The sequence below is a fragment of the Brienomyrus brachyistius genome, chromosome 7 (genome assembly GCF_023856365.1).
Source record: "Brienomyrus brachyistius isolate T26 chromosome 7, BBRACH_0.4, whole genome shotgun sequence".
In the NCBI taxonomy this organism is placed as follows: domain Eukaryota; kingdom Metazoa; phylum Chordata; class Actinopteri; order Osteoglossiformes; family Mormyridae; genus Brienomyrus; species Brienomyrus brachyistius.
This window is the reverse complement of record NC_064539.1, coordinates 14,770,811-14,796,388: the sequence shown is the minus strand read 5'-3', so window position 1 is coordinate 14,796,388 and position 25,578 is coordinate 14,770,811. Positions and strand designations below refer to the sequence as shown.

General features: G+C 45.0%; 2 protein-coding genes across 4 annotated transcripts; one reads left to right on the top strand and one right to left on the bottom strand.

The window, feature by feature from the left end:
• Positions 1 to 5,674: 5,674 nt before the first annotated feature.
• LOC125746517 (uncharacterized protein C2orf81 homolog) lies at positions 5,675 to 15,289 on the bottom strand. 3 transcript variants are annotated; one of them, XM_049020570.1, is made up of 4 exons: positions 15,094 to 15,289; positions 8,922 to 9,184; positions 8,161 to 8,349; positions 5,675 to 6,990 (listed from the first exon to the last, which is right to left on the bottom strand). In XM_049020570.1, exons 2-4 carry the CDS (start codon positions 9,153 to 9,155, stop codon positions 6,331 to 6,333), a joined length of 1,083 nt encoding a protein of 360 aa, XP_048876527.1. In that variant the 5' UTR covers positions 9,156 to 9,184; positions 15,094 to 15,289; the 3' UTR covers positions 5,675 to 6,330. The 3 variants fall into 3 exon arrangements, with proteins under 3 accessions (XP_048876527.1, XP_048876528.1, XP_048876529.1); XM_049020571.1 differs by having other exon boundaries at positions 8,922 to 9,171; XM_049020572.1 differs by lacking the exon at positions 15,094 to 15,289 and having other exon boundaries at positions 8,922 to 15,078.
• On the top strand, positions 15,273 to 22,691 carry wdr54 (WD repeat domain 54). The gene is made up of 10 exons (XM_049020573.1): positions 15,273 to 15,553; positions 17,920 to 18,153; positions 18,695 to 18,757; positions 18,840 to 18,906; positions 19,460 to 19,516; positions 19,764 to 19,891; positions 20,397 to 20,497; positions 20,829 to 20,991; positions 21,396 to 21,470; positions 21,578 to 22,691. The coding sequence occupies exons 2-10, from the start codon at positions 17,929 to 17,931 to the stop codon at positions 21,707 to 21,709; spliced, it is 1,011 nt and encodes a 336-aa protein (XP_048876530.1). The 5' UTR covers positions 15,273 to 15,553; positions 17,920 to 17,928; the 3' UTR covers positions 21,710 to 22,691.
• The last annotated feature ends 2,887 nt before the right edge of the window (positions 22,692 to 25,578 follow it).

Below are 25,578 nucleotides of genomic sequence, written 5' to 3'. Positions count from 1 at the left end.
GGCCATGGAGAACGACTTCTGGACGGCTTCGAGGAGATTCTGGTCCACCATCCGGCGGCTCCGGGCGGGAAAGCGGTGCAGCATCAACACTATTTATGGTGGGGATGGTGCGCTGCTGACCTCAGCTCTGGACGTTTTGGGTCAGTGGAGGGAGTACTTCGAAGACCTCCTCAATCCCACCGACACGCCTTCCGATATGGAAGCAGAGTGTGGGGACTTGGGGGTGGACTCGCCTATCTCGGGGGTGGAGGTCGCTGAGGTGGTCAAAAAGCTCCTCGGTGGCCGGGCCCCAGGGGTGGACGAGATTCGCCCAGAGTTCCTCAAGGCTCTGGATGCTGCGGGGCTGTCCTGGTTGACACGCATCTGCAGCATCGCGTGGACATCGGGGGCAGTGCCTCTGGATTGGCAGACCGGGGTGGTGGTCCCCCTCTTTAAGAAGGGGGACCGGAGGGTGTGCTCCAACTACAGGGGGATCACACTCCTCAGCCTCCCTGGCAAGGTCTATTCGGGGGTCCTGGAAAGGAGGGTCCGCCGGATTGTCGAACCTCGGATTCAGGAGGAGCAGTGTGGTTTTCGCCCTGGCCGTGGAACAGTGGACCAGCTCTATACTCTCAGCAGGGTTCTGGAGGGTTCATGGGAGTTTGCCCGACCAGTCTACATGTGTTTTGTAGACTTGGAGAAGGCATTCGACCGTGTCCCTCGGGGGGTCCTGTGGGGAGTGCTCCGGGAGTATGGGGTACCGGGCTCCCTTTTAAGGGCAGTTCGGTCCCTGTATGACCGGTGCCAGAGTTTGGTCCGCATGGGCGGCAATAAGTCGGACTCGTTTCCAGTGAGGATTGGACTCCGTCAGGGCTGCCCTTTGTCACCGATTCTGTTCATAGTTTTTATGGACAGAATTTCTAGGCGCAGCTGGGGCGTTGAGGGCGTCCGGTTCGGTGGCCTCAGGATTAGGTCTCTGCTTTTTGCGGATGATGTGGTTCTGTTGGCCTCATCGAACCGTGACCTTCAGCTCTCACTGGAGCAGTTCGCAGCCGAGTGTGAAGCGGCTGGGATGAGAATCAGCACCTCCAAATCCGAGACCATGGTTCTCAGCCGGAAAAGGGTAGAATGCTCTCTCCGGGTTGGGGATGGGGTCCTCCCCCAAGTGGAGGAGTTTAAGTATCTCGGGATCTTGTTCACGAGTGGGGGAACGATGGAGCGGGAGATCGACAGGCGGATCGGTGCGGCGTCAGCAGTCATGCGGGCGCTGCATCGGTCTGTCATGGTGAAGAGAGAGCTGAGCCATAAGGCGAAGCTCTCGATTTACCAGTCGATCTACGTTCCTACCCTCACCTATGGTCATGAGCTATGGGTAGTGACCGAAAGAACGAGATCGCGGGTACAAGCGGCCGAAATGAGTTTCCTCCGCAGGGTGGCTGGGCTCTCCCTTAGAGATAGGGTGAGGAGCTCAGTCATTCGGGAGGGACTCAGAGTAGAGCCGCTGCTCCTCCGCATCGAGAGGAGCCAGATGAGGTGGCTTGGGCATCTGATCAGGATGCCTCCGGGACGCCTCCCTGGGGAGGTATTCCGGGCATGTCCCACTGGGAGGAGACCCCGGGGAAGACCCAGGACACGCTGGAGAGACTATGTCTCTCGGCTGGCCTGGGAACGCCTCGGGATCCCCCCAGAGGAGCTGGATGAAGTGGCCGGGGAGAGGGAAGTCTGGGTCTCCCTGCTGAGGCTGCTGCCCCCGCGACCCGACCCCGGATTAAGCGGGAGATGATGGATGGATGGATGGATGGATAAATTAAATTTAAAACTCCTCACTCCCAGTCAAACCTATACTGTGAGGTGTAGAGCTGGGTGGGGATCGGTACCATTGGCTTTGGATAAACTGGACTGTCAGTGCTGTCACTCTAGCTTCGCAATCTCTTGTGGAACTGGAGTGCTGACATTTCAGGGACTCCCCATGCCTGCATTCCCACTTGCCTCTCCCTCCTACTTATGCTGCCATAGCCATATCTGCCGGAGCTTGCACATTGCACTTCATATTGCACTCACCTAGCTGTTAGCACTGCCTATAGTCTCCCCTACTTTGACTAATTGTATATTTTATTTCCCCTACTCCTCCTGGGGGATGCTGCCTGGAGACCTCAATCTATCAAGATGTCCAGCACACCCTGCTACATGTGACGTCGCCATTACCAGGGATGTCCCACCATCCAGCTCGCCATTCTGCCTGTGTCATCTTCCATGTATGACCCACTGCCTTACCTCTAGTTGCCTGGCGGTTGGAAGAAGACTCCGCACTGGCTTGTCATCTCCTCCCTGCTCTCCAGTTATTTCTCAAATCTTATGATTGGGACAGTGTGACTTGGCACTTAACCATCTCTGGCACTTAACCATCTCTCCTATTTGACAATCCCTGCCGGCCCCTGGAGGATGGGCTCCCCCTTTGAATCTGGTCCCTCCCAAGGTTTCTTCCTTCTTGGCAGTTTTTCCTTGCCACTGTTGCCTATGGCTTACTCCCTGGGGCTTTGGGTGCAGATGCTGTAAAGCGCTTTGAAACAATGTAATGTTGTGATAATGCGCTATACAAAAATAAATTTGTTTGTTAGTGTAATTACCCTACCGTGTGTGAGCCTTCCAGTTTATTGTAAATAAATAAAATTGAATTGAATTGAATTGGAGGTGACACAAGGTTATTGATTGTTCATGAGTCTGATTGCGGTTGGGTAGAAACTCTTCCTAAACCCAGAGGTGCACCCGAATGGACTTTAGTCACTTCCCAGATGGGAGGAGGGTGAAAAGTGACAGTGCAGGGTGGCTGGAATCTCGCCTGATACAGTTCACTTTCCTGAGACAGCGTGTAGAGTGGATGGCATGGATCGCAGGGAGCTGTGTGCCTGTGATCTTCCGTGCTGAGTTCACCACACACTGCAGAGCTCTGTTGTCCTGAACTGAGCAGTTACTGTACCAGGATGTGATGCATCCTGTCAGGATGGATTCCACAGTACACCTGTAGAATCTGCACAGGGTTGTAGGGGACATCTGGGCTTTCTTCAGTCTCCTGAGGAAGTAGATGCGTTGTTGGGCTTTCTTGACTATTGCTGCAGTGTGACTTGACCATTGACCTTGACTTGATCATCATCAAGCGTCATGCTGAAAATGGGACTGATTTGATAAATATACATAATTTGCGTATGTTGTAAACACCAGCCTAAAGGAAAAAAATCTGTCCTTCAATATTCACTACTCCATCAAAATTAAGCTGAACTCTAAGCTTCCTGTGTCACAAGTTCATTTTCAAGCCACATTAATTATGCATTACTGCGAGAATTGTCAGATAATTACTGTCATGTGCTACACAATTTTTTTCCTAAAAACATTTTTAACTAGATCAGTGTCATGCCCGACTCGTCCGCTCCTCGTGTGTGCCACGCCCCCTGATTACCCAAATGTACTACCCTGATCGTTTCCTGCTGTGTCCGCTTCCTTTGATTAGTCTTTGTGTATTTAAGTCCTGGTCTGACCTGTTCCCCTTGTCCGTCATTGTAGTTAGCTGTGGTCCCTGTTTATCTAATAAATCCCCAGTATTTCCCGTATTCGCCTGTCTGCCTGCTCCTTGCTCGCTTTACCCGCACGATCGCCGCATACCTCCGCCGTGATCGTGACAGAATGGCGGACCTCAAAAAGAAGCGGAGGAGGAGGAAGAAGCTCCCTGAAGAGCCGATCTGTCTGGGCGCCTGCTCGCTCTCCAGCCCCTGGCTCCCTCAGGAGGAGGAGGAGCTCGTCCTGGGTCCCGACCTGGGACCGTACGGTCTGGGACCCTGCTCCCTGGCGAGGCTCTGGGCTCCGAGCGACGATGAAGAGGACGAGCCCTTCGTCTTCCCGGAACTAGAGCCCCTCCCCGCGGAATAGCTGCCGCCCCCCCGAGAGGAGCGATAACCAGCCCGAGCGGCTGACAACGTGGGGAGGAAGTAGAGCAGTGAGGGACGCCATCCCGCGGGTTCCCCGCTTTCTTAAAGGGGCCACGCCCGTTTCGCCCGCGGCCCTCGCTGACCGATACTTCACCCTCCAGGGACTGTATTGGAGGGTGATGGGAGAACCGGCGCCACAGGCCCCCCCGGAGGGGGAAATGCTCGCAGCGCAGCTGGGGCAGGATTTCGCCTCATTCTCTCCAGAATCCCCTCACTCCGATCTGGAGAGAATGGCTGAGGACCTCCGGAGGCTAATCCAACTCCGGAGAGCGCCTGCAGCAGCTCCAGAGGCGCCCCCTCCGCCTGCAGCAGCGCCTACGCCCTTGCCCAGGGCGTTTCTTGTGACTCCCCGAGTGACTTTGATTCCTGGCCCCGTTCCTACTCCCGCTCCAAGTCCCTTGGCCCCGGTTCCCGAGAGGGTCCCCGAAGACTCTACCGCAGCTCCTCCCTCTCTGGAGGTAGAGGAGCTGGAATGGGACCCCTCGGGGACTGAATTGGTAACCCCGATCCCAGCGCCCCGGCGAGCCCGACCCCGGCCACATCTGTCTGTGTCCCATAAGGGGAGGGGGCACAGACGACAGACTGGGGTCCCTCCCGCCCTACCCCCTGGCTCGCCCTCGTTGGGGCTCGGGGGGCGCCTGCGGGTCCTGGCCCTCCGGGTCGGACGTTGCCTGCGGGTCCCCCTCCGCGGCCTCGTCGGCCGGCCTCGCTCCCCCCTCCGGTGCCTGGTCGGTTGCCGGCGGACTCCCCGACGACGGCTCCTCCGTCGCCTGCGACTCCACCCGCTCTTGTGCGGCGGACGACGTCGCCGCCTGTGGCGGCTCCCCCCCTCGCCTTGCCCTTGCCAGGGGCCCCTCCGGCTCCTTCGTCCCCTTCCCCGGTGCTCCCTCCTGCTCCCTTCCTGGCCCCTCCGCTGGTCCCTCGCCCTGCCTCCTCTGCCCCTCCGGGGTCCCCTCCGGCTCCGGCCTCCCGGCCGCCTGCGGCCCCTCCGGCCGCTTCCCGTCGCCCGCTGGGGCTCCCTCGGGCTCCCCTCTCGTCCCCCTCCTTGTCTCCCTTCGCTCCTGCCTTTGTCCCTTCGTTCCCCTCTCCTCCTTCCGTCTTTGTCCCGCCTGTCTATGCTCCCCCTCGCTTTGTTCCTCCCGTCTCTGCTCCTCGTCCTCCTGTGTTCCCTCCGTTCACTCCTAGCCCTTGTGTCCCGCCTGTGCCCTCTGTTTCGCCCTTTCTCGTCTGTCTGTCTGCTTTCCCGGCCCTCTGTCAGGTTTTGTCCTTTGTCTTGTCCCTCGCTGTGTTCTGTGCCTCTGTCTTGTTCCCGGTCCCGCGTTGTTGATTCTGTTTTTGTTTTTCAGGTCCTGTTTTGCCTCGTCCCGTCCGTCGCCCCCTTCCTTGGCGCGCCTGGAGAAGCGCGCCTTTGGGGGGGGGTTCTGTCATGCCCGGCTCGTCCGCTCCTCGTGTGTGCCACGCCCCCTGACTACCCACGTGTACTACCCTGATCGTTTCCTGCTGTGTCCGCTTCCTTTGATTATTCTTTGTGTATTTAAGTCCTGGTCTGACCTGTTCCCCTTGTCCGTCATTGTAGTTAGCTGTGGTCCCATATTTCCCGCTCCCTGTTTATCTAATAAATCCCCAGTATTTCCCGTATTCGCCTGTCTGCCTGCTCCTTGCTCGCTTTACCCGCACGATCGCCACATACCTCCGCCGTGATCGTGACAATCAGAATATTTTAAAGCATTTTTTTTGTTTTAAAAAAGCAATAATACATCATAATAATACATTGAATAATAAATCAATGGTTTGTAATGTCACAATACAATAATAACATACCAAATTAAGTGTTACAATGTGCCAAAAATATATAAGCAATATGTTTGTTTCTGGTCAATCATTGTAAGATTAGCCTCAGAGCATTTCGACCAAAGTTGTCTCTTTACCAGCTCCATCCTTGATGTGTATTACCTGCAACAATTTTACATTTCTTTAAACAAAAGCATCTGGCAAATCAATAAAAGTGAATTACATAAATGAATAGGATACCATTCAGCAGTAATTAGCAATGTTCAAAGCGGAAATAATTGTAAAATATAAAGTGAAGGAAATTATAGCACAAAAGCCAACTTATTTTTGTTAATCATATAATTTTGAGCAACTCATTCTCTAAGTAATCTAATAATATTATGATTATTGCTATATGGTTATTTTTAACAATATTCTGTATATGACTTATCACTAAATTCTATGTTCTGGTGATGTTTACCCTGTGCTGAAATGTTAGTTGATCCCCAGAGTGCAGTGGCAATGGAGCACTGTTTATGATTGGCTGGAGATTTTGCCTGTGGCCCAGTGCATAACTGTGCTGCTTAGAGGATCTGTCATGTTAGTTCCTCTGGGTCACTCCAGGGGAGAGACTCGTTGAATCCAACATCATTATTGATGAGGAGGGTATGGAATGCTGGGGTTGGTTTGTTTCCTTAACCAGACTACTGCTGGAAGGGTGATTCAGGCCTCCATTCAATGGGTTCTTCTTCAGGGTGGGGAAGGAGTTGCCATTGTGCCTTGCAGGTCTGCGCATGAGCAGTTTCTCTGCTGCTGAGTGACCCTTTACCCTCTGTGAACGAGGGAGTGAAGTATTTAAGTTCAGCACCTCAAACCCAGGCCAGACTGCCTGCCTGCGTGGGTAGTAGACATTCAGTTTGGGCAACCTTAAACGCTCAGGTGAACATTTAGCCATAAGTTGGTTTTTAAGGTGACCCAGGTCTTCTTTTTGATTGCTCAATTCTGCAGCAAGCTGCGCTGACTGTGGAGCATTGGGAATTGGATGTGCCACTTTGAGGTGCTGTGGTTTCTTCCTCCTTTGCTCTCTTTTCAGTGGTGATGCTGCTTTTGGTGTTTCTGGCTGTAGTGCTACGGGCTTGCTAGCTCTGGTTGTGCTATTCTGTGATTTTGTTGATTTTTCATGGTTTTGGTGCTCCTTATGAAGAATTTCATAAGGCAAGCTTTCCTGAAACTCCTTCTGGGGTAGTGCACCCGCAGTTACCTTTGAAGAAGAGACACACACTGGTGAAGTCCGATCAGAATGGTAATAATCAACGGAATGAGACTGCACAAGATGTAATCCACTCAAAAAGGAACTGTAGCAGCTTGGATCGAAAACTGGTTAACAAGACAGGAAGCAGCGAGTAGTTATTAGAGCCACAATGCCACAGTAGGCCTGCGTTCATAGTGGGGTACCGCAGGGTTCAATTTTAGGACCACTATTGTTCCTAATTTACATTAATGATATTGTCATCAATACATACAGTAAACTGGTTAAATCTGCAGATGACACCAAGGTGGGTGGTGTAGCAGATACTGGTCTAGCAGCAGAAAGGCTACAACGGTATCTTGATTTAATTAGTGACTGGGCTGATACCTGGCAGATGATATTTAACATAGATAAATGTAAAGTAAAGGAGCAGAAATATAAAGGACAGATATTTTATGGGTTCCACTGAAATAAAGGTAGCTGATTAGGAGAAAGACCTCGGTGTGTATGTTGATACTTCCATGTCCCACTCTCGCCAGTGTGGGGAAGCAATAAAAAAGGCCAATAGGATGTTGGGTTACATTTGTAGGTGTGTGAAGTTTAAGTCAAGGGAGGTGATGCTATGATTATACAATTCCTTGGTAAGACCCCACCTTGAATATTGTGTGCTGGTTTGGTCTTCATACCTTAAGAAGGACATTGTTGCCTTGAAAATGGTGCAACGTAGGGCAACAAGAATGATTCCCGGTCATAGAGGAATGTCTTATGAGGAGAGCTGAATCTGTTTAGCCACGAGCAAAGGAGACTAAGGGGGGATATGATCCAGGTATATAAGATTCTAACAGGTCTGGATGTTGTTCAGCCAAATGGCTATTTCAATATTAGTTTAAATACTAGAAATCATGGCCATAAGTGGAAATTAGCGGGAGAATATTTTTAAATGAATGTGAGGAAGCACTTCTTTACATAGCATGTAGTATGGAATTATCTTCCTGCTAGTGTAGCACAAGCTAAAACCCTGGATCAAACCTAGATAAGATTTTAACAACTCTGAGCTATTAGTTAAGTTTTTCCCAAACGAGCTGTATGGGCTGAACGGCCTCCCCTTATTTGTAAATGTCTTATGTTCTTACTTTCACTACCTTTCTACCTTTCAAAGAGAAAGGGAAAGAGAAAGTTTACCTGTGGTCTGGAATAAACCAAAGGGACACTGAACTGTGCCCAAGAATCACCAGGACATGGCTGGGGCTCACTATCCTCTTCCCAGAGAGGACCAGCATCAGGGTCCTCACCCTCATCCTTTTTTAAGGACACAGCCTCCACCAACTTCACTAGGATGTTTCGCGCAAAGGAACCTACAAAGGGTACCAACTTGACCAACGTGACAGAGAGAGACAGAGAGAAAGATAGAGGGAGATAAACAGAGAGAACATTAATAATTACCTACCTGGAGGACTGCTATAGACCTGGCAATTTAGCATAATTTAAACTGAAGTGTTTCTGTATTCTACATTTGTCATTGTCAAATACTTACTTTTCTAGATGCAGTACATATTAAAAATATTATTATTTCCAGTAGTGTTACAATCAATTTCAAGGTTTACTGACCTAGCATATAAATTCTATTCTTGGTGTTTCAAGATGGTAAGTTCTGTCAAACATGTAAAGTAAAATTGTATTCATGGACTTCAACAGACCAGAAAAAAATAGTGTGAAACATACCCTCTTTTTTAAAGGGAAATATTTTTAATAAGTACATCAATTTTAAAAAATGTATTAAACACATATAATTTTACTAATAATTTATGGAATACTAGCAAGAGGTGTATTTTGATTTTCAAAAATTGCACTGGATCCTTCATCAACATGAATTTGGATGCATAAGTAGGATATTTAAAACATATTAACAAAACACCTTAACACATACACAGAATAGTCCTCACCTGCCTTTCCTGGTGCATCTTATAGCACTTCTCCATCACATCGTTTATCAGTTTATCCAAAATTGCTACCACCACTTCTTCTCCTTGCTCCTGCGCCACCAGTTTGCACCACTGGGGCATGAAGAGGGAACCCCGTATAACATCCAGTTCCTTGATGCTCTTAACTGGAATACTTGGGGTGGGGACTGGAACGGGGTGACCTTTGATTTTTCGAGACTTGACCGAGCGAGGCATTGTCACTTGAAGAAACCTGACAAGATAATCTCAATGTGCACAGAAGATTAAAAAAAAAATGCAATGGAAAAAACATATTTGACAATGATTACAATGACACACTTATGATATGTTTTTGTGTTCCTCAGTATTATAAATGCAGCAAAACCTGAGCAAGAGCTCCTTCTAAGGAACATGATGCAATTACTGTACACACTACACTGCAAAGGATTTTCTACTGTTTACTCACTGATTCATCCTTTGTAACTAGCCATCAACAAAATAAACTACTAAACTATAATCAAGAAATAAACCACTATAATCGGTCATCTTATGAGTGTCCCCATATAGTATTCATACATTTACCCCATTGTAGTTTGCTTTAGGGGCTCCATACCCCAATTTATTTTTTTTTAAATTAGAAATAAATATGAATAACTAAAATGTGCAATAATACAGACACATATAAAGATACTCTTGTCAATAATAGTTACATTTTCCAGTTATAAGTACTTGTGAATTTATTTGAACTTATACTGACCAAAATTTCTATTTACATTTTGTTTGCTGTTGTTATTACGACTAATTTTACATTTGGCATGGAGAAGGTGTCTCTTAAGTGTTATTAAGTTATTATAGTACCTAATGAATGAATGAATACCACATAGAATACATGTATAATCACAAAAATGCCCGCCCGTTGAAAGAAATGCATTATTTTACACACAACGGACCGGTTCGGTGTTCATTCGTATCCGGTCCTGGAGGGCCGGAGCACTACACATTTTTAGGCTTCCCTTCATCTAACACACCAGATTCAACTACTTGTGCTAATGGGTTGTATTAAGTTACATGCGTAATACGATTTGCGCGTAGCGGCCATTTCACCAGGGAATGTCGGAGACGTCCGTCGCACAGATGCATAAAGTTCTGTATTTCTTTTCAATGTTGAAGAAAGTTTCATATAAACTAAATATATAGCGAGTGCTCAGGACTATGAAAAGCTGTACTTTGTTCAGGCAAATGGGACTAAGGCATTACTTCATATCATTTGAAAGAAGTAATCTAGTTAAGCATAAAGTGTAAATGCAGGCGCAATGAGGCACTGTAACGCATTCTTAAATGTGACCCTCCAGCACAAAACCATGCACTTGGGTCAAAAATTTATAATATAGGCCATGAATATATAGAAATTATAATTATGGTATCAAATGAGAGAGCACAAAAAAAACCTCAAAAAATATCTAAAAATACCGCCATGTGACTTCCGTACAGTTTTGTGCTGGAAGGTCACAAATGGTCATAATGCGTGAATTGTCAGCTTTGTCTTACAGTAAGTAGGGTACCGAACATGAACTCAAAGAAACTATTATTTAGATATACACTCAAAAAATACAAACGGGACCAGTGACCAGTGACGCAGATGATATGCAACGTCAATTTCACCAGTCGGTTCTCCCTTTTACACGAGCTCAGTGGTTATAAAACTCCCACGATTACAGTACATGATAGAATTTAACTTTGTCCTTAGGAACAAAACTAGTTAGTCTCATTTATCGCTAAGGAAGGTTTCCATATATGATAAACCCCAAGATGCCACTGCCTGAACATGTCTGTTGAAATTAACATAATTTAGAATGACACCTCATCTGGCTCCTCTCAATGCGGAGGAGCAGCAGCTCTACTCTGAGTCCCTCCCGAATTACTGAGCTCCTCACCCTATCTCTAAGGGAGAGCCCAGCCACCCTGCGGAGGAAACCCATTTCGGCCGCTTGCACTCGCGATCTTGTTCTTTCAGTCACTACCCATAGCTTGTGACCATAGATGAGGTTAGGAACGCAGATTGACTGGTAAATCGAGAGCTTTGCCTTTTGGCTCAGCTCTTTCTTCACCATCAGCTCTTTTCCACCCGCATCACTGCTGACGCCGCACCGATCCGCCTGTCGATCTCCCGTTCCATCATTCCCTCACTAGTGAACAAGACCCCGAGATACTTAAACTCCTCCACTTGGGAGAGGACCCCATCCCCAACCCAGAGAGAGCATTCTACCCTTTTCCGGCTGAGGACCACGGTCTCAGATTTGGAGGTGCTGATTCTCATCCCAGCCGCTTCACACTCGGCTGTGAACTGTCCCAGCGAGAGCCGAAGGTCACGGTCCGATGAAGCCAACAGAACCACATCATCTGCAAAAAGCAGAGACCTAATCCTGAGGTCACCAAACTGGACAACCTCTGGTCCCCTTTCTTAAAGAGGGGGACCACCACCCCGGTCTGCCAGTCCAGAGGCACTGCCCCAGATGTCCACGCGATGCCGCAGATGCGTGTCAACCAAGGCAGCCCCGCAACATCCAGAGCCTTGAGGAACTCCGGGCGAATCTCATCCAGCCCTGGGGCTCGGCCACCGAGGAGCTTTTTAACCACCTCAGCAACCTCCGCCCCAGAGATAGGCGAGTCCACCCCCAAGTCCCCATGCTCTGCTTCCATATCGGAAGGCGTGTCGGTGGGATTGAGGAGGTCTTAAAAGTATTCCTTCCACCAACCCAAAACGTTCCGAGTTGAGCTCAGCAGCACACCATCCCCACCATAAACAGTGTTGATGTTGCACCGCTTTCCCGCCCTGAGCCGCCGGATGGTGGACCAGAATCTCCTTGAAGCCGTCCAGAAGTCGTTTGCCATGGCCTCACCAAATTCCTCCCACACCCAAGTTTTTGCCTCAGCAACCGCCGAAGCCACATCCCGCTTGGCCCGCCAGTACCTATCAGCTGCCTCCGGAGTCCCACAGGCCAAAAAAGCCCGATAGGACTCCTTCTTCAGCTTGACGGCATCCCTCACCACCGGTGTCTACCAGCGGGTTCGGGGATTACGGCCACAGCTCCGATCAGCTGCCTCCACAATGGAGGCGCGGAATATGGCCCATTCGGACTCAATGTCCCCCGCCTCCCTCGGTATATGGGAGAAGTTCTGCCGGAGGTAGGAGTTGAAACTCCTCTTAACGGGGATTCGCCAGACTTGGCCTGCCAGGCCTTGCCGGCTTCCTCCCCCACCAGCAGAGCCAACCCACCACCAGATATTGATCAGTTGACAGCTCCGCCCCTCTCTTCACCCGAGTGTCCAAGACATGCGGCCGCAAGTCTGACGACACGACTACTAAGTCGATCATCGAACTGCGACCTAGGGTGTCCTGGTGCCAAGTGCACATACGGACACCCTTATGCTTGAACATGGTGTTCATTATGGACAATCCGTGACGAGCACAGAAGTCCAATAATAAAGCACCGCTCGGGTTCAGATTTGGGGGGGGGCTGTTCCTCCCGATCATGCCACTCCAGGTCTCACTGTCATTGCCCAAGTGAGCATTGAAGTCCCCCAGCAGAACAAGAGAGTCCCCAGGAGGAGCACTCTCCAACACCCCTTCCAAGGACTCCAAAAAGGGTGGGTATTCTGAACTGCTGTTTGGCGCATAAGCACAAATAACAGTCAGGACCCTTCCCCCCACCCAAAGGCGAAGGGAGGCTACCCTCTCGTCCACTGCGGTAAACCCCAATGTACAGGCGCCCAGCCAGGGGGCAATAAGTATGCCCACCCCCGCTCGGCGCCTCTCCCCATGGGCAACTCCAAAGTGGAAAAGGGTCCAACCCCCTACAAATGGTTCCAGAGCCATGCGACGAGGTGAGCCCAACTATATCTAGCCGGAACTTCATAACCTCACGCACCAGCTCAGGCTCCTTCCTCATCAGAGAGGTGACATTCCATGTCCCTAGAGCTAGCTTCTGCAGCCAAGGATCGGCTGCAGAAGCTAGCTCAAAGGCCAAGGTTCCCGCCTTTGGCTGCTGCCCAACTCACATTGCACCCGACCCCTATGGCCTCTCCTATAGGTGGTGAGCCTATTGGAGGGGGAACCCACATGCCTTGTTCGGGCTGTGCCCGACCAGGCCCCATGGGTGTAGGCCTGGCCACCAGGCACTCGCCATCGAGTCCCACCCCCAGGCCTGGCTCCAGGGGGGGCCCCGGTGACCCGTGTCCGGGCAAGGGAAACCGCGGATTCAAAATGTTGTCCGTCATTAGGGGTCTTGTGAGCCGTACTTCATCTGCTTCCTCACCCAGGACCTGTTTGCCTTGGGTGACTCTACCAGGAGCATAAAGCCCCGGGCAACATAGCTCCTGGGATCATTGGAACATGCAAACCCCTCCACCACGATAAGATGCCGGCTCCAGGACAGGCTCTCATTCTATTTTGTTACAAATTAGCCTCCATCTGATTTTTTTCCATCTAGCAAAATACAAATTACCAAGTGCTCAAAAGGAAACGAATATGCATTTTTAATACATTTAACGCTTATTTTAATGAGATACTGTCCATTCTCAGAACACAGAACGTGCCACTTCTTGACAGTATGGTCGTTCAAGTTCTTTCGATTGATGGATCTCAGTTACGTTTTCTGTAGCCTTTCCGGCAGCTCTTCGGTCTCTTTGCCTTGATTTTTATGATCCGAAGGTTTACAGAAGAAACTTAGATTCGGGGTTTTCTTGCTGCTGTTGTCACTCGCACCCCGGTAAAATGGCCACCGCCTCGTTTTCATTTAAGCGTACCTTGGACAATGACGTCAACTTAATACGACCCATTACTACACAGCTACATAATTTGTAGAAGAACAGGGAAAGAACTAAGCTACACAAGGCTCCGGCCCTCCAGGACTGCATTTTGACGCCCCTGGTATACAGCATTTTGCAATTGCCGCCACTACTACGAATGACTAAATCCTGAATGAAATTAATGAGCAACGACATAACTCGATTAAGGATCTGGTCCGCTATGCTTACTGACAATACATTTTAAGCAATGAGTTTATGGATAAAAGTTACAAAGCACAAACGGAATATTATATTGTAATAACGCATACAGTGATCCCCCGTTATATCGCGCCCCCGCTATATTGCGGATTTTTCACCGACGCGTCACAGTTCTCTACATAAAGCGTACCTTGCTTGTGGTCTGATTTAATTTCGTTTTGTTTTAAGCCCTACGATGGCTCCCAATGGCTACGATGACTTCTAAGCCTTCTGGTAGTAGTGAGTCTAAGCGCCAGAGGAAGACCTAGATCATTCAGGAGAAGGTAAAACATCCGGATATGCTTCGGGAAGGAAAGTGTTACGCGGACGTCGCTCGCCATTATGCATTTAATGAATCGATGGCACGCTACATCAAGAAGGATGAAAAGAATATAAGAGCCATGAATGTTTATTTTTATATATTCCATTACGTATACAGAGAGTGAGAGATATATATACATATACATTAAATATTATTATTATTATTATTATTATTATTATGTTACGCATATCCTTAGCCCGACATCCACATATCATATGTGTTGTTTTAATAAGTTTACATGTGTTTAAAGTGTGTGGGAGGGGTACTTTAAGGCTTAAACTATAAAAAATGTTTATTTATATGGTCTTTCTGTATCGCGGATTTTCACCTATCGCTGATAGGTCTGGAACGCATCTTCCGCGATAGGCGGGGGATCACTGTAATTAAAAGATCTGTAAACATAGTATCATAGCAATTCTAGATGTAATTAGGGACCACCTGCTTACGTTTCATAAAGAATAAACAGTCTTGTATATTTTTCTCATTAAGGCTTCTAGTTTTTATCATTTTAGCTTTTAAGGCATTGTATCTACCTAAACTACGTAAATACCTAAACCATGCCAATGTAAATTCTCTAACCGGGGTGCACGAATATAGCTATTATGCCTTGTTTCACACAGTACTGATTCTACTATGAACGCAGGCCCACTGTGATATTGTACACTAAATATTACGATACCTTTGAACAAAGTTTTAATATAATATAAATAGTTCATTTGGACCCTGCAATTAACTCGTTTCCATGGTCTTTCACCTGGTCTCGTTGCGTCAAGTAAAATAATATTTAAAAATTCCCTCAAAGCTCACCTTTAAAGCCTGTCACGTCAACCGGTGAAAATTATTCAATTTTATTTCCAGGACCTCTCTGTTGTGCTGCAGGTTTTTCGAAGATTCCCGTGGTATCAACATTTAACTTGCACTGTTTACTGCTCCAATCCTCGGACGTTTTTAAACACGCCTTCAGTCCCCGGCGTCATAAAGCTGCAGCAGTTGTCATGGTTCCCGAAGATGCGAAAGAAGATTAGTCTGGATAGCAGCCTTGTGCTGTGTTTGCTAATCCGGAAACATGGAAAAAACAGTGAAATGCTGCTAACTAGCTAATTTATAGAAAATGCTTTATTGGCTTGTGATACATGGCGTCATGATCGTACGAAAATTAGAAGAGACTAAATTCGATTTTTATTCTTTGCTACGAAAACTTGTGGGTAGCGTTGCTAATTTTGCTATCTACTTAGCATAGCTAGCTATCAACTGCAAGAGTGGGAGGGTAAGTAGAATGTTAATCGAACTAGCTAGCTACCAGTATTGGTTAACATGCATATCTAGACGTGTATCTTTTTGGTATATGCTTATGGCTTGGTAGTAGTTGATTTTACCAGACAAAATGGAATCTACGTATATATCAGTTGCAACTGATTCAGTCGAAATCATTTATCTGAAATATTGACAGCACCTATATTAACGGATGACATCCTGTTTGGTAAAATTAATCCTGTGGTTTGCCATGCACCCAGCATGTAACATAAGTGGTGAATGAAAATGATTATATCCCTGAAAAGTACCAAGTATAATGTGCGCGTGCCGTCAAACTCTGTATCCCATTGGATATTGAACATTATTGCAATTTCTCGTTTAAAATAAGGTGTTCTTAGAAGTTAAATTGTATGTTCTCAGCATGGGAATCACAGATCTTCTTCCTAAAGTAACGGCCTATGGAAGTATAATTTTAAGTAAAAGTATACCAGTTTATTTAATTTTCCAGAAGTTATTATTTATACAAGCATATTCTTAATGGTAATGTTGACGTCTTATAAGACTATTTAAATGCAGAAAATATGCTGATGGAGGGCATCCAAAATATGAATTACTTGTTCTTTTAAGAGACTGAAAATATTGGATTCTAAAATTCAAAAAAGATACCTAGACATTCATTATCCCGATCCACCACCAAATAATATTCAACAACAACAACAAAATTTGAGACACAACCGGGGAGCAGGGGGGAGATGACAAGCTGGTGCTGACACTCCCTCCAATCGCCAGGCAACCAGAAGTAAGGCAGTGGATCCCAAATGGAAGATGACACAGGCAGAATATTCAATCTTCATGAGAGAAAGCATGTGAAATGAAACTGGTGTTGCAATATTTAATACCAAAAACAGTTCCTGGGCTCAGAATAACTAATCACAAGGTCTAAATTCCTTTGCAATAGGAAACCGTTGTAAACATTAATGCATTGTCCTTGAGGAGCTTCACATCAAAGTATATGTAGTATAAAATCTTTATTGAGTAAATACTTTTTTAAAACAATTATGACAAAGGTTTTCAAAACAACAACAAATTAATTTTTGTATAGTGCATTATCACAACATTACATCGTCTCAAAGCGCTTTACAGCATCCCCACCCAAAGCCCCCAGTGAATAAGCTATAGGCGAAAGTGGCAAGGAAACCTTGGGAGGGACCAGACTCAAAGGGGAAGCCCATCCTCCAGGGGCCGGTAGGGAGAGTCAAATTGGAGAGATGGTTAAGTGCCGAATCATACTGTCCAAATCTTAAAATTTGAGACACAACCAGGGAGCAGGGGGGAGATGACAAAGCTGCTAGCATTTATCACAGCAGCACACAACATCCTTTCTAGCATTTTTGGAAATAACTTGCATCCAAACCCTCCCAGCACCTTTTCAAACATGCAAACAGTTCTGTCTCATTTGTAAATGCTGACTTTGAACTTGTTGGTCCCACTCATTCCATTGAAGGACTTTCATCCAGTCCTGAATACTCCAGTGTTTGTGTTGTTTAGCTGATGGTAGTCTCTTACTTGTTAATACCACAAAGTAAAGGTTTTCTGGCAGCAACTCGACTATGCAGTCCAGCTGCTCTCACTCAGTCTTTGCTGGACTGTATTAAGAGATACAGGTTTCCCTCTATTCACATCAATCACAGCCATCAGACCTCTGCAGTCATCTTTTGCATGGTACAGCCTTTAATGTCACTTTCTTTTCTCAAACTGTTTGTTGCTTCCTGTCAACATGTTTCTGTTTCAACAGTAGGTCACTCTATGCTGAGAGACATTTAATTTTCTGGTCATTTGGTGATGAGAACCCTTCTTTACTCAATTTCAATTTGAGCCTTCTGTTCAATTGATTGCTGTCCATTTCTAGCCATTACAAAAATAAAAATAAATATTTATCAAAATTCTGACTTAATAGTTGTGATACTGAAGAAGATCCACCAGAAGATTGAAACTAGGAGCAGACAGTGCATTAACTAGATATTTAGTTTATTAAGACACAATCAAGAGGCCAAGAGCAAATCCAACACAAAGTGAATGTCAATGCATTAAAGATGGGTCTTCTTCAAAACCAATAGTTTCAGCATTTGTGGCTAAATAATGTGTTACTACAAGCTATAAAATATTGAAAAACATTGTTACATTTGTTTGTATTTCTAATATTTTCTTGTAATATTAGTTTGACAAGACCGTGTGTCTTATTTTTCAAAAAATCGGAGGGTGGGTCTAAACTTCTGGTCGGTAGTGTACATGAAATCACATATTCTGACTGGAAAGCAATTTGTTTGTAGTGTTCATGCACTATTTTTCATTTTCTGATTTTTGTGACCTTATAAACAGGAAGAAAACATGTATCACAAGGATAAAAGCATCCAGATCAAGAGCAGTGCCTCTGCTCTGTACAACAATCTGAGTGTGCTCCGCATTGCCCCTCGCTGCCTCACCTACTTCACCGTGGTGCATGCCAATGTGGTCAACATGGTCAGTGCCTCCTGGGATGGCCTCAACTTTTCCCATCGCCAGCTGCAGTCTAAAGAGGGCAGCATTGCTTCTAGTTCTTCACTCATCATGCAGGTACTTGGAGCTACAATAATATGTGTGTATCCCCCCTTATCTCTCTAACCACTTATCCAGTACTGCAGCCAACCCCATGGAGCCATCATCCATCACAGGACACACACTTTTAAGAACAAGTTAGGTCTGCTAGTTCTCCTAACTGCATATTTTTGAATAACGGAACAAAACTGCAGTATTTGTAAGAAATTTACGCAATATAGAGAGAACATGCAAATTTCACAGACACAGAACAGAGCGGGTATTTGAACCCTCAACTGTGGATGTGTGAGGCAACAGTAGTGTCCAGGGAGCCACTATGTCAACTCTAATGGAAATACTGCTATTAAAATTCAGTTTTTAACTGCCAGTTAAAATCTGGATACTTACAAGACCTTGATGCACCACGAAGAAGCAATGTTCAAACACTTTGCTCCCTTGAATACCTAGAAAAATACTCTGAAGCTACTCTTTGTATTGGATTATTTTAATTGTAACTCACTTGGAGTTAGAAGGTACATAAATGTCACAAGAGATGTTGTGATCTGTTTTTCTGCTGCAGGCATCGTGGTGCGTTCTTCCTTCCCGTGAGCTGCTAGTTCTCACTTCTCAAAAGGGAATTCAGGTGTGTGAGCTGTGGCCTGTATTGTGCTGTTAAAGCCATTGCACAGTTAGACAATGGGGTCAATGATTTATTTGGCTTCCAGATGTATGAGTCAGATGGATCCATCATGGTGTACTGGCATGCCCTAGATACACCTGAGGCACCAACAGGTATGTCTTGTAATGTATTGCTGCACACTTTTGTTAAGTGCAATGGAGTAATTGTGTTTTGAAATAACATTACAAAAATGAAAAAGAATTGTTACAATTATCAGTACAGGCAGTCCCCAGCTTACCAAAGAGATTCCTTCCCTAGGTCTATCTTTAAGTCAAAATTGTAGGCAAATTGGAAAGATTGATGCAGTACATAATAGTAATAATTATACAGTAATAAAAATAACTACATATGGTACTGTACTATATGTCGAGCTGACAAACTGCAAAACCATGCAATGTTTTCACAAGCGTCACAATATTGTGTGTGTTCCATGTTATGAACCATTGTATTTTCCCCAAATTTTAATTATAATAAGCTTGTTTGTAAGTATAAGTTGTCCATAGGTCAGGCGTTCTTAACCTGGGAACTGCCTGTAGAGTGACAATAGTGACATAGAGATCAGTGTCTTTTTAATGGCAAGATTTTACAATAAAAGACAGAGTATAGACCTTGCATAAATTGCATTAAATTCAGTTGTAGGTTTTAATATTAGTTCTTCACATCCAGCTCAGGCTGTGTTTGCTCGGGGAATCGCTGCTGTACAGGAAAACTTTATCTGTGTCGGTGAGTACCTCTATCTTATCAAGAATTATTAGTTGTATTCATCTTGCACTATAAAATGAATAAGTGATTTTTTTTTGTTTTGCTAAATAAAGTTTTATATAAAGCAAACATCAAAGCCCAAATCTTACTATGCCATAAAATTCCATCCAATTCAATATGGGACAGACCTTACTCAAACTATCTCCCCTCTCCACAGTTACCTTTGTGCACTATGACTTGCCTCACTTTCTGTCACTTCTCTGGGCAGGAGTATCAACCGGCTTCATACTGGTGTTTGACATTCCCAGCAAAGGGAGCAACATTATGCTGTCAGAAGTGTTGGAGGAGCATAGGGAGTCCATTACAGATATGGCGTCGGAATGTTCCGGGAGTCTGGTATAACCTTCAGCTTTAACTTGGGCTTGGGTCAAATGACGCCAGGATTGTAATACTTTTCAGGGATGCTATAGAACTTTCTCAGTCTTTCGTTTACTTGCCCTAGAAAGTGGACAGTACTTGTTAGTTTAAGAACTATACAAGAAGCATACAAAGCTGTTATTGTGTCTGTAAGCATAGGCAGCAAATACCCTGAAAGTATTTAAATAAACATCTTAGGACCATGACAGCGGTTCTGCATTTTAAATTTGTTTCCTGTGTAAGCACTGTTGTTATATATTGTAATTTTGTAATTACAGTATTTTATTGCAGTTAGTCTTTTACCAATTAATAAATTGGCATATTTCACTGGGGCAATTCAGGTTTTGCATGGCTTAATTAAGGGTATAATTGGCAAAACCCAGTTATGATTTGAGCAAGGTAAGGAGTCCACATTCTTAATGACCATCTTGCTTGCTGTTCTGTATAGCATGGTGAATACTATCTGCCTTAACTGATCACTCAGGATAGTGTTGCTGACCTGGTCACGGCGGACGACTCAGGCACGCTCTGTGTGTGGAAGTCTGGAGAAGACTTCCAGCTGCTCAACAAGATCCCAGGTTTTGAGTGAGTGACCAATAGGGAAATAGAGGAAGCATGTTCGGAATGAAATTAAAGCAGAAAATAAGAATAGGACAATGCAGGTGGATAAAAACCGGAAGGAGGGGCAGTGGGTTGGGGTCTGCTTTATTTGTGCACCAGTGTTTGTTGTTATTAAGTGTGTGACATTTTTTACTCTAATTTTTAGCATTTAGAATATTGCATTACATTGCATTTATTTTGTCCCAGTACTGGCATCAGCAGTATAGGAGCAAGAGCTACATAACATCTTATAACAAAGCAAGAATATCAATTAAACCCTCCCAACGTGCCGCTTGCCCTATTGTGTACTTTCCAGTGTCTGCTGTTCTTCGGTGAAGTTGTGGAAAGGCACTGTGGTGGCTGGGTACGGCTCAGGCCAGATCCGCATCTACGAGGCTGTCACTGGGATAGTGCGTGCTGAGGTCAACGCACATGCCCGCTGGATCTACTCCCTCGATATTGCGCCCTCCTCTGGCCTAGTAAGGCAGCTTGTCACATAATCGCTGACAGCCTGGAATAAAATAATGTACTGATTCAGTCCTCTGCATACATCCACCACAGTCGAGACTTTTTTATTAGTTTTGAGCATTTGCACCAACATAAAATGTTTATCTGTGTTATTTTAGAGATGGATGGATGGACTTTATTGGCATCGACAAGGAATTTTTTTTTTTTTTTACAGCGGCAAACAAATGAAACAGCAGCATACCATAGTACACAAAGCCTAAGTAGACTCTGCAGAAGTTCTACAGATTTTTATCTCATCATAGAATAACAATAAGTCCTTCAACCAGCACTTATTTTTGAGTAATTTTAATGTTGTTTGTAATGTTATGCTGTAATATTTTAGTGTATGACGCTTCCTCCTTGGTTCTTTCCAAAGCTGCTCTCTGCTGCTGAGGATTCTCTGGTGCAAGTCTGGCACCTAACCACCATCCCAGAGGCCAACAGTGTGGAGGTGAATCCCAGCTGTACCACCTCCAGTGTTCTGGTAGCCCCTCAATGTCTTGTTCCTTGCTCTGTGTCCATCACTTTAAGTCTCTCTCTCTCTTTCTCCCCCCTTAGATCCAGCACCTCTACAGCGAGTGTGTCACTGACACCCAGATCTGTGGAGCTAAATTCTGCGATGGGGAAGGATATGCCTTCGCTGTGACCGGCTATGACCTAAGTGAGATTATCCGCTACACTCAAGAATAGGTGTTACACCACTGAGGTCATCTACAAGAAACAGACACGTCTGGCAAGACTATGTATTAATTTTCCTGTACGGTGTCTGGCCAGAGAAAAGGAGTATAAACGCCCAGTCTGTCATATGTGTTGGTGTTCCAACTGATAGTTATACTCAAGGCAATCAGAGATTGACTGGTGTAGCCACATTATTTGACATTACTTGAGGAAAAATGCTAAAAGAATATAAAAAATGTAGATAACTCATGGTGGGTTAATGCTTGGTTTTAAACAGGATGGCAGATGTCCTGTTTCATGTGATAACCTGCTGGGTTCTCACATGCACACAAAACCTCATGCACTGGCTGTAATTTCACATAGATCCACCATCAGCTTAAAATCATCCTGCAGCATCCCTGTGGCTAAAATAAGCTTATTTATTATACAGGTGTTTAGAGGATTGTGTAGCCTGTGTATGCTTGTTTGAACTAAAAATAAATAAATAAATATCTATGTTTGTGTGTGTGTGTGTGTGTGTGTGTGTGTGTGTGTGTGTGTGTGTGTGTGATATATGATATATATTACTGCTATATTATCTAAGTTGCTCATTTAAATGTCGGTGCATTGTTATGATCACAACCTTACATGTATTTCTCAAAGGTTTGTATTTGTTTAATATGTAAAATGAATTTTACATTTATTTCATTTTGACTCTGTTCTATTGTTTTACGAATCAAGTACAGTTTTGTAGAATGAATATTGTGTCTGCTGAGTGAATACAATTCTTATGTTTTCCAGCAGGTGGAGCTTTTGCCACCATAATATGAATTTAAGTGTGTCATGTAAAGTTCAGCTGTTTTGGTAGGAATCCATTTTCAGTCATACTGAGTTCTAATTTCAGTAAAATCAGAGACCATTTATAGAGGTCCGGATTATTATGTTGTGACTGAGAAGATGAATATTTATTGATTAATTGTATCCAGTTTCAGTGTAATAATAATCATAATTATTATTTTGCTGTGAATACTTTAAGAATTCCACCTTAGTGAGCATTAATCTTCTATCTCTGAGTTAGAACTGGGAGCAGATGGGACGTTGTTTCTTGTGGAGCTTACCCGCGGTAGCGGCAGACCTTCCGTAATCTTTAGATTAGCTGAAAAGGCTGGCTATTCATTTTGCCATATATGGAAAGGTTCTGGCTTAATCACATTTTCTTTATGCTACACACTATTAATTGCAGTCAATATTATATATAAACCATTGGTTTATTTTTGAGTCATTGTAATGCATTTTACAACCACTTTTACTTTTAGGAACTGTGATCAACCTAGAAATTATGATGTCAAACAATTACATACATTATATTGCCAAAAGTATTGGGACACCTGCCTTTAAGCACACATGAACTTTAATGACATTCCATTCTTAATACATATGCTTTAATACGGAGTTGGCCCACCCTTTGCAATTAACAGCTTCAGCTCTTCTGGGAAGGTTGTCCACAAGGTTTAAGAGTGTGTTTCTGGGAATTTTCACAGTCTCTGCTCTAATTCATCCCAAAGGTTTTCTATTGGTCAGGGCTTCGTGCAGGTCAGTCAAGTTCTTCCACACCAGACTTGCTCATCCATGTCCGTATGGACCTTGCTTTGTGTATTGCTGCGCAGGCAGCATTAAGAGTTTCCTTCACTGGAACTAAGGGACTAAGCCCAACCCCTGAAAAACAACCCCAACTTTACACTTGGCACAAAGCAGTCAGCCAAGTACCATTCTCCTGGCAACCGCCAAATCCAGATTCGTCCATTGGATTGCCAAACACAGAAGTGTGATTCATCACTCCGGAGAACACATCTCCACTGCTCTGGAGCCCAGTGGTGGCGTGCTTTACACCACTGCATCCCATGTTTTGCATTGCACTTGGTGATGTAAGACTTGGATGCAGCTGCTCAGCCATGGACACCTATTCCATGAAGTTCTCTACGCACTGTTATTGAGCTAATCTGAAGGCTACATGAAGTTTGGAGGTCTGTAGCTATTGACTCTGAAGACAGTTGACAACTTTTGCGCACTGTGTGCCTCAACATGTGTTGTCCCCGATCTGTGATTTTAGGTGACCTACCACTTCATGGCTGAGATGCTGTTGTTTCCAATTGCTTCCACTTTGTTATTATACCACTAACAGCTGACCGTGGTATATTTAGTAGCGAGGAAATTTCACAAAAGGATGCCATCTGTGCAATAAGTCCAATCGTGGTACCATGCTTGAATTCACTGAGCTCCTGAAAGCGACCCATTATTTCACAAATGTTTGTAGAAGCAGTCTGCATGCCTAGGTGCTTGACTTTATACACCTATGACTATGGAAGTGACTGGAACATCTGAGTTCAAAGATTTGGAGGGGTGTCCCAATACTTTTGGCAATATAGTGTATTACATCTACTGAAAACTTATACATTGCCTCTGTCAAAATATATATAGTTAAACCAGGTCATAAACCATTCACTGTTCCATCCATCTTGCATACCACCTACAGTTGAGGCCAAAATTATTAGCCGCCCATATGGAATTAGACAACTCTTGATTTCTCCATGAAAATGACCATTAGCAAGAAGTGTTTGTTATATTGGAAACAAATACAATATAAAAAAAAAAACAATGTCCATTGAGTTTAATTAGGATATTTTATTGATAGACTGAGTTGAAATAAGAAAGGGCAAAAATGAGACATCCAGAATTATTATCCCCCCTGGCCATTAATAGTCAGTAATGTACCCTTTCTGAGCTACAACTGACAATCTCTTAGAGTAGTTCTTTACTAGGTTGGGGGAGCACAGGTCTGAGGGATTTTGGCCCATTCTTCCATTGCAAATTGTTAGCTGGTCCAAATTGCATGGTTTCTGAGCATGGACATTCACTTTGAGTACCCGCCACAGATTCTCAATAGGATTGAGGTCTTGGCTCTGTGTGGGCCACTCCAGGATCTTGGTTTTGTTATCCTTGAACTGTTGGACTAATTTTGATGTATGCTTTGGATCATTGTCTTATTGGAAGACCCAGCGACAACCTCAGCCTAGATTACGAGCAGATTTCTGCATATTCTCCCTCAATGTCAACATAGTTCTTGTTTCATGAGGCCATGCACCCACACAAGGCCCCCTGTGTCTGAGGCTCCCTGTGCCTGAGGCCCCCTGTGTCTGAGGCTGCAAAACAGCCCCACAGCATGATGCTCCCACCACCATGTTTAACTGTGGCAACTGTGTTCCTAGGGTTGAAGGCCTGTCCCTTTCTTCGCCAAACATAAGCAACATTCAACAGTCCCAGTTTAGTCTCATCAGACCAAAGCACAGACTTCCAAATCTCATCTTTACCTTTCAGATGTTTACAGGCAAACCTCAGTCGGGCTGTGATGTTCCGCTCTTTGAGTAAAGGGGTTCTTCTGGGACGATGGCCCTGAAGCCCAGTACAATGAAGAGCCCTCACAACGGTGTTCCAAGAAATCTTGCACTTACGGCCACATTTGTTTCTTACAGAATTCGTCTCCTTGTACTTGGCAATGATGCAAAGTACAGCAGTTCTAGACACTGTGAATCGCTTGGAAATGGCAGTGTAGCCTTCCCCCTTATCATGAGCCTCTACTATCTTCTTTCTGACCTTCAGACTGATTTCCTTTGTCTTTGGCATGGTGAGTAACAGTAATCGCTCTCATGTGTTCAAGTGCCCTGTTCCTTGGAGTCTATTTATGCTGATTGAATGTTGTTAGGAAGCCAATTGACTGCACAGGTCTGGTTTCAAAGCTGGTTAATTACTGTAGGTGTGTTTTGAAAGCAAACATTATAATATTTTTGAACACCCCATTTGACCACTATATTCGCTATAAAGCAAGCCTAAAAATGTATTTTATA

Bases quoted from the DNA above. Each gene is read 5' to 3' on its own strand.
- LOC125746517 (XM_049020570.1), bottom strand. From the start codon at position 9,155: ATGCCTCGCTCGGTCAAGTCTCGAAAAATCAAAGGTCACCCCGTTCCA. The intron at 8,350-8,921 runs GTGAGGACTATT...ACGTTGGTCAAG, and splicing joins AGATGCACCAGGAAAGGCAG to TTGGTACCCTTTGTAGGTTC. The intron at 6,991-8,160 runs GTAAACTTTCTC...TCTTCTTCAAAG, and splicing joins TGGTTTATTCCAGACCACAG to GTAACTGCGGGTGCACTACC.
- wdr54 (XM_049020573.1), top strand. From the start codon at position 17,929: ATGTATCACAAGGATAAAAGCATCCAGATCAAGAGCAGTGCCTCTGCT. The intron at 18,758-18,839 runs GTGTGTGAGCTG...TTTGGCTTCCAG, and splicing joins CTTCTCAAAAGGGAATTCAG to ATGTATGAGTCAGATGGATC. The intron at 18,907-19,459 runs GTATGTCTTGTA...CTTCACATCCAG, and splicing joins TACACCTGAGGCACCAACAG to CTCAGGCTGTGTTTGCTCGG.